We start from the raw sequence: 14,096 nt of genomic DNA on the forward strand, positions 1-14,096 counted from the left end.
GGTTCAATCCCTAGTACCCCTAAAAGAAAGAAACAAGATACTATCAATTATATGCTGCAGATTTGAAAAAATACTAAGAATTTCAGAAATGAAAAATATACTCATTGAAATTGAAAACTAAATGTAGGGAATAAACAGCATATTATATATAACAAGAATCAGTGATTTGGAAGAAATTATTCAATCCAGCAAAGAGATAGAAAATAAGAAGGAAAAATCAGGGAACATAAAATATTTAATACTTACCTAATTTTATTTCTAGAAAGAGATAACAGAATGTAAGAGAATAATTTTAAGAGATACAATGTCTGGAGTTTTATGGAATTGAAAATTTCAATTCTCAGATTCAGGAAATTCAATCAATCTCAAGCAAGATAAACAAAAAATTAATAATCTAGACATTTAAAAGCAAAATGTAAAAGCAACAAAGATACAAAGACTTTAGAGTAGCCAGAGAGTAAAGAAACAACAATTAAACTGAGTAAGTTTCTTAGCTAGAGTAGAAACCAGAAGACAAGGATGGAAATATCTTCAAAGTACTGGGAAAACAGCTATCAACCTAGAGTTTTATACTTGGGCAACATATCATCTAGGATTGAAGATGCTCACCTCCCAAGACAGCTTTAGAGAAAAAGAAGGGTGAGTTTACTATCAATAGATTCCAAAGGAAGATGGAGAATGAACTTGGAAGCCAGACTTGAGATGCAAGAAAAAAGAATAATCAAAGGAATTGGCAAATATGTGATTAAATCTAAATAAAACTGACTGTATTCAGTAATAATAAAAACAGCATAACAATAGAAATAATTCATTAGGGAGTTAAGACTAACGTTGAACTAAAATACAAAAGAACATATAAATTAGGAGAGAGGGTAGCCAGAGTTTTAAAGTTCTATTGTTTGGGAGGATGGTGGAAATATTGTTTTTAGATTTTTTAATCATGCATATTAAAATGTTAAGTGTTCAAGTTGGTTGCATAGTAACACACAAGGAGTTATTTTGAGTGACTTTACTGTGCAATATTTTGACCTCATATCCTTAGTGGGATATCTATAAGAATAAAAAGAAACATGATGAAATTTTTTAAAAATGTTGAGTGACCTCTAAAAGAATGGGAACAGATTATTTAAATTGAATATGGATGTAAAAACTCAATACTAAAGAAAGAAGGATAAGAGAAAAATAAAATAGGCTTCGAGCACTCAAGACAAGATAATAAAAATAAACTTTAAAAATAGTAATTACAATAAGAATAAATGTACCAAATCAGCTTAAGTGGGAAGCCAAAAATGTACAGAAGCACCAGTATACCTGGTTGTATGATTTTTCTTCCTCAAATACTGTATAATGAAATGGAAATGTAGACATTGGTGGATTGGTGTGATTCAGGATGCACTTTTGTTGAAAGGATATGGCTCAGGTGAAAGGAGACAGGATAGTTGTAAAATGAGGTTGAGTGAATGATAGAAATAATCCATTATGAAGCTGTAGGAAGGACTTGAAACCAAGGGAAGATGCATGACAGTGAGAAAGTGGAAAGGTCAAGGAACTTGACATTTAATGGTTGAAGTGAAAATAATATCAGACGAAAAGAGTGCTGGGCTTCAGGAGGTGGCCCTTAGAGGTAATTTTGGAATTTAAGATGTGCTAGTTCATGGATTTAGAAAACTATTTCAGGAAAGTGTATTCAAAATAAACTACATTTGTAAGAGAACAAGATGTGTATAGTCCATGGGAAATGGAAGTACTGGTTAATAGATCAGCAGGTATTTGTTAGCACTTGGTATGTTTCCACAAATGAGCAAGGTTCTGTAGGTCATAAAAATCAAATAAAGTATATTTTCTTCTGCTGGAAAAAAAAGAGTAAATGTAACAAACTTACCATCCAAAAGAGATATTTTCAGTTTGGATTAAAAACAACAATACACAACTATAAGCTGTTTACAAGAGATACAAAACAGAAATATATACATAGAAAGTAATAAAGATGAACTAGGCAAACAGTCATCAGAAGAAATTTTGTATTAGATAAAATATACTTTTAAGCAAATAGCATTAGTAAGAAAAAAGACATTTGGTCACTGTAATAATAAAATGTGCAATTCATGGAGAAGAGAAGATATGATTTCTTTAAATTTTTATGCCTCTAGTAACATAGCCTAGGATATATAAAGGAAAATGAAGGCAAATTGAGTCTGAGTTTATACATCATTTCTGAGGATGAAGATAAAAATGTGAAAGTGCTTTATAACTGAAGAGAATATCTATTATTTCATTTTCCCAGATGCCTTGATTTTCTGATAATTGTTCACAGGAGTTTATATCACAAATGGAGTATGACTAATAAATATTCTAAAATACAGAACTGGTTAAGTAGAGACTAGATTAAAAGCAATGAGCATTTTTCTCATATGGGGATGGGCAACTGATGGATTGGTTCAAGTGGTAGCAAAGTTGACAGAAGTATCCACTGTCCCTGAGGATGATGCCGATTGCCCATAGAGGCTAGAACTTTAAGCAACTTGGCAACAAAATGTCATGAAATTAGAATATGTTGAACTATTGTCAGCAGATAGCTGAGACAAGGTGGAGGATAAAATGGGTCCTCCTAAAATTAGAGCATGAGCAGGAAAATACGTAGTTTCTAAAAGAGGAATCTGTTGCCTAAAGCCAAGAATATGAGATAGCCAAGAGCTATCAAGTGTTATATGATGATCATGTGTTTTACAGAATAGAAGTTGTTGCAAAATATGCTTTTCCCTGTTTCTAAAGCTGTTTAGGAAACTATGAAAACCTAGAATGTCGAGAGCAATGCTACATAATTTTAGGGAAAAATCATTTGGTTAGCCTAGTTCTCTTGCCTACAGCCCAGCTATGGAATTCCAAGACATAATTCCATTTTGGCCTCCGGTCACAACTGAGACCTCAATGATCCGGTGATGCTGTGATTCTCCAGGACAAGAAACATCCTGGGAGCTGAAAACATCCTGGGAGGAACAAACATCTACTCAGTTCCTCATTGTTCTTGGACTGTTACCATCTTGTTTACACGGATGTACTGAACTCTCTGCAAGTCATTTGTTACATTTGTTTCTCCCGATGCACTGAGTGGTTAATAAAAGGTCCAGTAAGGTGGGGGCTTTCGTCTTTGCTGCCCACAGCAGCACTGATCAGACCCAAAGCTCAGCTTCTTCTCAGTCTCATTTTTCTACCTTTCCTGTAATTCGCCATGTGCTGCCGTGGCTCGCAGGAGACTAGGACTTATTACAGTGGTTCTGGTAACGTCCCCTTCCCCTGTTCCCTACACTAGAAGTTACAATAGACATTGAGGATGAGTCTTAGGAATTAGGCAATTCCTCCAAAACTTTACCTCTCCCTTGGGATAGCGGTAACGATATTTATCTTGGTCCCGTAGTGCAAATTCTTCAGGGTAGTGTTCCTGGATTTCTTCATAGGTCATTTCCTCACAGACACCCTAGGAAAAAAGCATTTGGAGACAAAAGTATTCACTTGGTATTTCCGAGATCAATGATTATGGAGCAGAACATGATTACCTGGATCTCTGTGAACACAGTGGTGAATGTGCCTGTTGTCTCTGAATGTGTACATATATGTATGCATGAAGTGTGTGGCTATGTGGGTGTGAGAAAACGTGTACCTGGATGGATGTATTCAGATTAAGTGTATGGTGCTTTTCTATGACTGTCTCAGTAGGTCTATAGGTGCAACTTATACATATAAGTATGTATTTTCGTAAATATGAAAGCATAAGGATTTGTGATTGTATTTACAAATGTGTGTGCAGCATGCTTATAAAATGTATTTGTGATGTGTTTAAGAACTTATGTCTTGTGTTTTTTAGTATATTTGTCTCAGCATATGAAGTGTGTTTGTGTGAGTGTGGTTTATGTGCTATTGTTTGAATCTATTAGGTTCCCCAAAGGCTAGCTGATGGGCTTTGGGGAAGTGATTTGATAGTGAGGGCTCTAATTTCATTCATGGATTAGCACTCTTATGAGAGCATAATTTGCTGACATTATTGGGAGATCAGGAGGAGGTGGTACCTAGTTGAAGAGAGTGGAGAATGGGACTGTGACCATGGGGAATATATCTGGTCCTTAGCTCCTTGTCTCTAGCTTTCCTCCTTTTTCTCTGCTTCCTGGCTGCCATGCGGTGAGCAATTTTCTTACATCATGTCCTTCTGTCATGTTTTTGCCTTGGAGCCAGAAGATCATGAATTGAAACCTTTGAAACCATGAGTCAAAATAAATCATTCCTCCTTGAAGTTTTTCTCAGATATTTGGTCACAGTGATAAAATGTTGAATAAGACTGCATGCGTATTCCAAATTCCTTGGAACTTTGAGGCTGTCAAGGGTAGATTCCTGTGGTTCACTGTGATGTCCTCCAGTCATGTTTTCTGTTGTCCTGTTCCTTCTCAGCAACCAAGTTTTCTTCTTTTCCATCTTTGCAGTCCACATCTTTATAGGAGCTTCCTTTCTGGCCAAATTTACAACATTTTAAATCATTCTCCTGGACTCTTTGATTTTGATTCTCAACATAAATCTAGCCAAAAGCCCCAACAGTAGCCATGCCATGGCCTCCACATTAGCCTGTCTTGAAATTTCTTCTGTAAGATTAATTTGTTTGTCGCCCTTAATCTCTGTCTCAGACAAAGTCTCTGGACAGGAGAAAAATGCAGACAAACTTTCTGCCAAGACATAACACACATGGCCTGGAGTCCAACAGTCAATGCAGTCCTTCTTCTTAGCAGAAACTTCCTAAGCCTATTTCTATAAGCATTCTAGTATTCTGAGCTCTGACCAGAATCTTCTATCAAATACAGCTTAAGGCATTCCAGGGCTGCTCCTTTAGCTAGCATGTCCAAATCTTCCCAAACTCTTCCCATAAGCCAGTGTCAACCAGTTGGTCAAGTACAATCACAGAAATAACCCCACTTCTGGTACCTAAATCTGTCTTAGTTATTTTTTGCATTCATGAGACAAAATACACAATACCCAAAGTTATAGAAGGAAAGGTTTATTTTGTCTCACATTTTGTAGAAGTTTCAGTACATAATTGGCTGGCTCTAAGGCAGGGTAGCATGGCAAAGGGGCACTGCAGAGAAGAAACAGTTCATGGTAGGCAGAAGGCAGCAAAGCAGTGGAGTAGCAAGTGACAAGTGACAATAGCAGCCCACTTTCTGTCCCTTGGGCATGTAGCACTCACATCAAGCCTGGGCCTTCCCATTGTTCACACTCAGAACTATGTCAAAGTGATCAGTAAACTAATTTCATAACCATACACCCTCAATCCCAGCGCCATACACTTAGATCCAGCCACCTCTGAAAAACCTCATTTATGACTGCATGAGGCTCTGGGGAGACATCTAGACATAAGCCATAACATAGTGTATGTATGGCATGTGTATACATTAGTGTGATGTCCCTCTTTATGCTTCTGCTGTATGTATAAATGAGTGCCTGTGCCTGAGGTCTGTGTGAATTTGCAGTAATATGCTTGAGGCTAGGTATCTGTACTGTGTATATATCCATGGTATGCTTCATTGTGTTCATGGGATTATGACTGTGTGGGTATCTGATGAGTGTCTATATTTGCCTAAGTGTATATAATGTGCATGTATGGTACAGATGTAACTGGTAAAAGAGGGTTCCTGTGTCTATAAAGAGCATTATATAAATATAAACAAATGCACAGCAGGCAGCTATGACTCTATGTGCAAGTGTGTGTGTGTGTATGTGTGTGTGTGTATGCACAATACAGTAGTATTTCCTATTTTATAGCATTTCTTATCTCTTCTAACCCAACCCATACTTTAAATACTTCAGAAAATAAACAGGTATCCACATACATTTCCGAGGACAAAAGCTAGTGAATTCTTAAAGGCTTCAGAATGGGCTTTGGGGAGATATACTCTCTTCATCAAAGGAAGGAATTGAAGGCTCAGAAAATAAGTTCCTCAGGAGTATAAGAGAACTTCCAGGGCTATTAAGAAATCCTCAGAATGGAAGTATTTGCTGCTGATGGTGGGAATGGATGTTGGGTTTCTAAAGTTTATGAGTATGTGAATTCCAATAAGGCCTTCCTGCAGGGTGGCAGGAGCTTCTGACTGTAGTCTTTTGGGACCATCAACCAGGTTTCCCCGGGGGTAAGGAACTAAACCTTTACTATAACCTACAAACAGCTCTGCTGTGTCAAACTGGACCCTATTAGATATAGTCTTTTCCAAAATGGCTTCAACTTTCTTCTTTTTTTTTTTGGCTTAAATTCTTTTATTGGTACATTTTAGGGATACAATACATTTACATTTATCATTGGGTGCTTGTACCTGTACATGATGTATCTTTGTTCTTTTTTTCCCATTACCTGTGAGTCCTTCACCCCTCCACCCTTCCCTATTTACATAGACTTTGTTTCCTTTTTTTTCTTTTCTCACAATTTTTCTTTCCATTCTTTACTTTCCCCATCTCCTCACACCACCCCTACCCATTTGGACCTTTTCCTATTTCAAAGTATCAATTATTAGTTTTTAATCCTTTTAATCCTTATTAACACTCTCAGTTTCTCACACTAGAGAAACTATTCGGTATTTACACATATGTGTCCTATTTATTTCACTTAAGAGTAGGGCCTCAGTATGCATCCATTTAGCTATAAATGACTCTAGTTTCTCCTTCTTTATGGCTGAGTAGTACTCCATTTTATTAAAAAAACCCACATCTTCTTTATCCAGATTCCAGTTGATGGGCACATGGGCTGCTTCCAAGCTTTAGCTATTACAAACTGTGCCACTATAAACATGGGGGCACATATATCTCTGTGGTATGATTCTTTTAATTCTCTTGGAAAAATACCCAGCAGGGGAATAGCTGGGTCAAATGGGACCTCCAGCCCTAGTTTTTGAGGTATCTCCACACTGATTTCCATAGTGGTTGCACCAGTCTGCACTCCCACCAACAATGGAGAAAGGTTCCTTTCTCTCTACACCCCCGCCAGCATTTGCTATTGGTTGACTTCTTGATAGCAGCCACTCTTTCTGGGTGAGGTGAAATCTCAGTGTTGTTTTCATCCGCATCTCTCGAATAACCAGTGATGTTCAACATTTTTTCATATGTTTATTTGCTGCTTTTACTTCTTTGCCTGAGAAATGTCTGTTCATTTCAGATGCCCATTTCTGAATTGGGTCTTTGAATTTGGGGGGTCTAATTTTTTTCAGTTCGTTATATATTCTAGATAGTAACCCTTTGTCTGAGTTACAGCTGCTAAAATTTTTTTCCTACATTGTGGGTTGACTGTTAGCTCTGTTGGTGGTTTCTCTTGCTGTGCAGAAGCTTTTTAATAAGATGAAATCCGAGTTGTTGATTCTTTCTGCTAGTTCCTGTGCTATTGAGGTTTTGTTCATAAAGTCTTTTCCTATGTCAATATCTTCAAGAGTTCTACCTAACTTATCTTCCAGCAAGTTTAGTGTTTTGTCTTAATATTTAGATCTTTAATCCACTTCGATCTTAGTTTACTGCATGGTGATAGATATGGGTCTAGTTTTAATTTCTGGCAAGTTAAAATCCAGTTTTTCCAACACCATTTATTAAATAGGCTATCTTTCTTCCAATGAGGGTGGTTGCCTCCTTTGTCAAAGATGAGGTGGCTGAGTATGTCTGAAGTTGTTTCTGCATCTTCTAATCTATTCCACTGATCCTCAGGTCTGTTTCTTTTTCAGTACCAGGCTGTTTTTATCACAGTAGCTTTGTAGTATAGCTTCAAGTTGGGTATTGTGATACCCCTAGCCATGTCTCTGTTGCCCAGAATTGCTTTTGCTATTCTAGGTCTCTTCTGGTTCCAAATGAATTTTTGGATTGTTTTCTCTAGTTCTGTGAAGTATATTGTTGGAATTTCAATTGGCATTACTTTAAATCTATATAGTAGTTTTGGAAGTATGGCCATTTTCACTATATTGGTTCTTCCTACCCAGGAACAAGGGATATCTTCCCATTTTCCTGTATCCTTCTTGATCTCCTTTTTCAGGGTACTGTAGTTTTCAGTGTAGAGTTCTTTTGCTTCCTTTGTTAGACTGATTCCTAGATATTTCTGGTTTTTTGGATGCTATTGTAAAAGGAATTGTTTCCCTAATTTCTCTCTCAGTGAGTCTGCTATTTATGTATAAGAAAGCTATTGTTTTTTGAGTGTTGATCTTGTATCCAGCTACTCTACTGAATCTGTCAATTAAGTCTAGAAGTCTATTGGTAGAGATTTTTGGGTCTTCTTTGTAAAGTATCATATCATCAGCAAATAATGACAGGTTAACTTCTGCCTTTCCTATCTTTATTCCTTTTATTTCTTTCTCTCGTCTAATTGCTGTGGCTAATGTTTCCAGAACTATATTGAATAGGAGTGGTGATAGTGGGCATCCTTGTCTTGTTCCTGATTTTAGCGTGAAAGTTTTCAGTTTTTGACCATTTAGTATGATGTTGGCTATTGGTTTTTCATAGATAACTTAATCAGGTTGAGATAAAAACCTTCTATTCCAATTTTTTGTAGCATTTTTATCATGAATGGGAAATGGCTTCAACTTTCTATTCTGAAGCATGTTGGAGCTTTTTGCCTGTGACTCCTTTTTGACCTAAAAGCAAATTTTCTAACCTCTGTGAATTTTATTTTCCTCATTTGGAAAATAAGAATTACAACTTATAGAAGTGTTTTGAATATTAGAAATAACATATATGAAATATACTAATATAAGAGGTATAAGGCACATTTAAAAGAATCAATGGAATTAAACATTAATATAATTATCAACAATAGCAAATAAACCTTAAGCTTAGGCATCATTTTAAGTTCTTGCTTCTTCCTTATCCATCCCCTATAGCCAATTTCTGGGATTCTAATTCTTAAACTTCTCTCAAATCTTTTTTTCCTCCCTGTCTTCACTGCTACAACTTCAGAATCCGTATATACACATGATACTTTTTGCTTATGCTGCTCTCTCTGCCCAGAACACCATTCCAGATCCTTTCTACCTGGTTCACTGCCACTTAACTCTCAGGTTTCTGATAGGTATTACTTCCTCTAGGCATATCCTGGCGAGGTCAAGGTGCTTGCCCTAGCTTCTATGTATGTGACCATGGTTTCACTAAGCAGAGTCATGCTGTTTTGTATTCCTCTGCTTGCCCTGTTTACCCTGAAAACTCAATCAAGACAGGATTGACTTGAACCAATTCAGCATGAGTCAACTCAGTCAAGATTAATCTCTGCCTCTAGTATTATCCAAGAACCTGAAAAAAAAGTAGGTATTCCATAAAGGTTAACACCACATGTGGGCCAGAAATAAGCAGTAGCCAAAATCTTATGATGAAGAGTTTACATATTTTCATGCATGTATTTTATTGTAAATGTATGTGACATATTGAATAGCACTATACAGCACTTTTCTAAATATGTGTACCTTTGCATGACTATATTTATAACCATACATATGAATATACACACACATACATGTCTTATCTATAGAAGAATATGTAGCAGGCAAGCAAGTTACCTATACCTCTAGTGACGTTCTAATGTTGGGGTCTAACAACCATAACCTGTGGACCCAGTGCCAGTGTACCTATAGCACAGGTAAGACAGGGAAAGGAAAAATCTTTCTCAAAGAGCTCACAGGAAAACCTGTCCCTGAAGAGAGACTGCCACTTCACCGGGGTTGGATCCTTTGCTCCTTCCTATTCCTTAGTTCTTACAATCAGTGCATCATCAAGTCACACATTGTTGCTATCTTGGAAACACTCCCCAAGTCCTGCTTCTTCATTCCATCTCTAATGCCACTACTTGGTCTCACATGTCCTTACTTCTTGACACACTAATACAGCCATTTCCTGACTGGTCTAAATACTCATTCTGTTATTCTTCCCAGCTAGTCTCCACACATGCTCAGAGCAGGCTTTAAAACATCTGTATAACGTTCAGATCACTCCTTTTGTACTTAGACTATGTCAGCGGCTTCCAGTTGCTTTTAGGGAAGAATCTAAATTCATCAGTATGGCTTGAGTCTTTTTTCCAGTCTTATCTCCTTTCTCTCTAGACTTATCACTGTCCCAGCATCTCTTGGTTCTATGAACATGCCATACTCTGTTCTCATCTCTGGGCCTTTACATGTGCTGTTCTCTGTCCCTGAACTAAAATTTATTGTCCCAGTCTCAAACCATTTTTCCTGCTTCTTATCTCACCTCTAGTTTCCTTCAGGAAGCTTTCCTTATGAATCTCCTCCCCAAATCTTGTCAGGAGTACCTTCATCTTCTGATCCTCCGTAGCCCTTTGTACATTCCCCCTCCCCCTGCCTATGGGCTCCATGGGGGCAAAGACCTTGGCTATTCTGGCTCCCACTATCCAAGACAGAGAATGGTGTCTGGAACATGGCTGCTTGTCAAGAAATATTCATTGAGTTAAGTTCCTCATAGGGGCTGGAACAGAGCCAATCAAGGCAACAAGCTCAGATCCAAATCACTCCATCTATCAGGAGATTTACACTTCCTATCTTACCGCATCAATCTCATTCAGGGCCTTCCACTGTTCATAGGGGACACCGAGGGCCTCAGCTGTCTGAATAGTTCTCTTCATGTGGCTGGTCCACACCTTCAGGGAGCTGATACCCTGGGACCGAATGAAGTTGGCCAGGGCATAGGCATACTGGGATATGGGAGTACAGGAGAGAAGAAGGGAAAAAGAGAAGTGAGAAAGGATAAGGGAACCAAGAGAATGAGCTCAAATTTGCCACAAATAATGGAGTAGTGATGAATAAGCAAGAGCAGAGTTTGAATGTTCCAGATTTATCAAAATGCATACTGTTAGAGGAGAGGTTGATCAATAAGTACAAGGCTACAGGACAAATAAGTTCTGGTATTCTATTATACAGTGGATTAATAACCATAGTTAAAAATAAGGTGAGCTATATTTCAAAATACAGTGGTGCCTCAGTTCACAACACTTTTGTTTGCAAACAATTTGGTGCACAAATAGAAGCATTTGGCAAAATTTTGTTTTTCTTTGCAAACTCTGTATTGGGTGACAAACACGACCACAGCCATCTTTCCCACACAAACAGAAATGTGGCCATCTTTTTCAAAATCACAGAACAAATTAATTTCGTGAACTGAGGCATCATTGTAGCTAGAAGAGAGAATTACTACAAAGAAATGATAGCTGAAGTGATGGAAATATATACATATGTACATATAGTGCTGAAATATCAATTGTATCAAAAAATGTAAAATTACAAAATATAAAAAAGCCAAAAAACCAAAATAGTCATACTCTTCCTCATGTGATTAAAAGTAAATAGAAAAGAGTGCTTATGTATATCTATGTGTGTGTGTAGTCACTGATACTTGCTCAGTTAACCCCTTACTATGGTATAAACATAAACATTCATTCTAATATTTGTAGCACCTAGGGCAAGAGTAGAACTAGTGGGACCACACCCACATCTACCTCCTTTGTCCTTCCATTTCTGGGGCCATCCTACACTTCTAGGGGCCTTAAGTATATGTTTGTATATTATCAAGACATATGATCGAGTTCTGTTCATACCTCATCTACGCTGATCTCCATGCTCCACAAAGAGTGACCCCTTGGCTATCCATTGGCCTAAGGATGAACACTCCTGTGATATGTCCCATACTCAGGCAGACAGACTCTCAAGATAGGCCATTGAAGGCACTTGAAGCAGGTTCCAGGCCATGGATTCTAGAGTTCATGATATTGAGAATTTGGTCTGGAAATGGAGAGAATGGGATTTGGGAGAAATTTCTCTTTCATGCTGTGAATTACCATTACTTGAGTGAGGTTTCTGGTACCCAAGTTTGAAGGGCACTCAAAAATATACATATATATTGAGTGTGTATGTCCCTGCTAGGTGCTTTGGTATTCTTGTTCTCAAAATATATCCAATATAGGGAAGGAATAATGGAAGCCCTGAGAAGAACCACAAAGGACTGTGGAAACCCAGGAAAGCAAAGGATCCACTCTCCTTCTGTGAATAGATGTGTTATAAATCACAGATGGTATATGCTAGTAAGATCTGCATTAATGCACACCAGCACACATCTATATCTACAAATACAGGTATTTTATGTGTATATTTAAGGGCAGTTATGAGTTAGCGGTCAGTGCTCTGGCAGAAGGAGTTCTTGCATGTGAGGTAGCAGATTTGGGTTAACCCTCACTCTCAGCTTCCTTATGATCCCTGTGTGCCACTGGATGCAACCATGATCCTCACTAGCCTTGTATTCTGCCTGTAAGATTTCAGCAGCACACTAGTCTCTAAGTATCACTTTAGATGATGGGTAAGGAGCATCCAGACCATTCCCTGGTACTTAATAGGTGCTGCATGAGTGACAACTTTGGTGACTGGTGAGATAATCAATGGGAAAGTATTTGAAAACTAGACCTGGTACACTGTGCTCATGATTGTGAAGGTTTGAGCCTGGCATGTATGTGCACATGCACTTGTTTACATGTATGAGAGGCACACAGGGAGAGATGGCTACAGGCTCAGATAGCTCTAAACTGTGGTGTCAGTGCCAGGGCAAGCTTCATTCAAAAAACCTTGGGGTGCATGTGGTGCCATGGGCGTGGGCTGATGATTCAGTAGACTCTGCTCTGAGGAGCAGGAGAGGTGGGAGTCAGATCAGAGTCTACCTCATGGACAGGCTGCCAGTCTACAGATAACAGAAAGGAGCTCTGAGCACTGAGCCTTCTGAGGCAGCACTGTGGCAGGGACAACTCCCATTTCTCTAGCAGGGAGGCTGAGACCAGGCAGGTAGGCCTGGTAAGTCATAGTTCTGTCCTGTGCAAGTTCTGTGATCTGGGGCCACCTTATGCTCCTCTCTGGATCCAATCAATACACTAGTAATAGGAGCTACTGTCCCCTCCCATGCAGCTATTGTAAAGATTAAATGAGGCCATATATGTGGCAGCAAATGGTACCATGACTGTGCATAGATATCCAATATGTGGTAATAATAACAATGACCATGAATGTCCCTTCTGCACTCAATTTTCCACTTGTCCCATTCAAAGTGATCCTCTCAGCAAGCAACACCTGTGCTATCAAGCCCAGCCACAGGGACAGGTGCTGGGAAAATGGATCTTCTTATAGATCCAGCACCCAGAATGTGCAGGTCACTATATCCACCTGGGAAGAAGAGATTTGTGCCCTGAGAGAGTCAGAGACAACCAGAATGAGTAGAGATGGAGCCCAGGGCTCCATGAACTTCCTAGGAGAAGGAGGAGTAGATGAGGAGGGCTTCTTCGACCAGATTTTAGAGCAGAAACTGGGCCTGGGAAGCGAGTGGAGGAGGCAATAAAGATGCATAAATGCTGAATAGTTTCTCTGGTGTGAGAAACTAAAAGTGTAAATAAGGATCAAAATGTGTAATAGATAATGGGAAATAGGAAGATAAGGCCCAAAGGGGAAGGGGAGGTAGGAGGGTTAGGGGAAGGGAAAGGAATAAATACGAGAAAAAGAAAAAACAGAAACAAAGTCTTTGTAAATAGGGAAGGGTGGAGGGGTTGAAGGAAGGGCAGGGGAATGGGAAATAAAATAAGAACCAAGAGGAATCAGCCCACTGCAGACAGGCAGGTCTGTGCACACCCTACCGAGGTCCCCAGTCACGCGGAATCAGCCCGCTGCACACAGGAAGGTCTGTGCACACCCTACTGAGATCCTGAGTCACACGGAAGACACCAAATCACCCCGCTGCAGACAGGCAGCCACCTGGTTCCACACTACAAAGATGCAGAGGACACTAGACCACCAGACCAAGGTACTGAGTCCCACTGTTCCCAGCCCAGAGGTAGGGGCTTCTGAGCCGTCGTCCCACTGCTCCTGGTCCAGAGGAAGGGGCTTCCCAGTCAGCATCCCACCCGCTGCTCCCAGCCCAGAGGAAAGGGCTTTTGGACCACCTTCTGTCCCACTGCTCCTGGCCCAGAAGAAGGGGCTTCCGGGCCACCATCCCTCCCACCACTCCCGGCCCAGAGGGAAAGGCTTCTGAGCCACCATCCCACTGCCCATGGTCCAGAGGAAGGG

At 39.4% G+C, this 14,096-nt stretch overlaps 1 protein-coding gene across 5 annotated transcripts in view; it reads right to left on the minus strand.

Moving 5' to 3' along the window:
- The window catches only part of Pfkfb1 (6-phosphofructo-2-kinase/fructose-2,6-biphosphatase 1), a 78,504-nt gene that overhangs the window by 7,265 nt on the left and 57,143 nt on the right, over positions 1-14,096 (minus strand). For 4 of the 5 annotated variants that reach the window (XM_021251239.2, XM_021251238.2, XM_004873558.4 and 1 more), the window contains exons 9-10: positions 10,550-10,696; positions 3,371-3,475 (exon numbers count right to left, since the gene is read on the minus strand). In XM_021251239.2, the coding sequence (XP_021106898.1) occupies positions 3,371-3,475; positions 10,550-10,696 (252 nt within the window). The remainder of the gene's footprint in view (positions 1-3,370; positions 3,476-10,549; positions 10,697-14,096) is intronic. The other variant, XM_021251240.2, reaches the window with a different exon arrangement.

This window comes from Heterocephalus glaber, unplaced genomic scaffold (genome assembly GCF_053883595.1).
Source record: "Heterocephalus glaber isolate CG9 unplaced genomic scaffold, H.glaber_assembly_v1.0 deba00000936, whole genome shotgun sequence".
NCBI lineage: Eukaryota > Metazoa > Chordata > Mammalia > Rodentia > Bathyergidae > Heterocephalus > Heterocephalus glaber.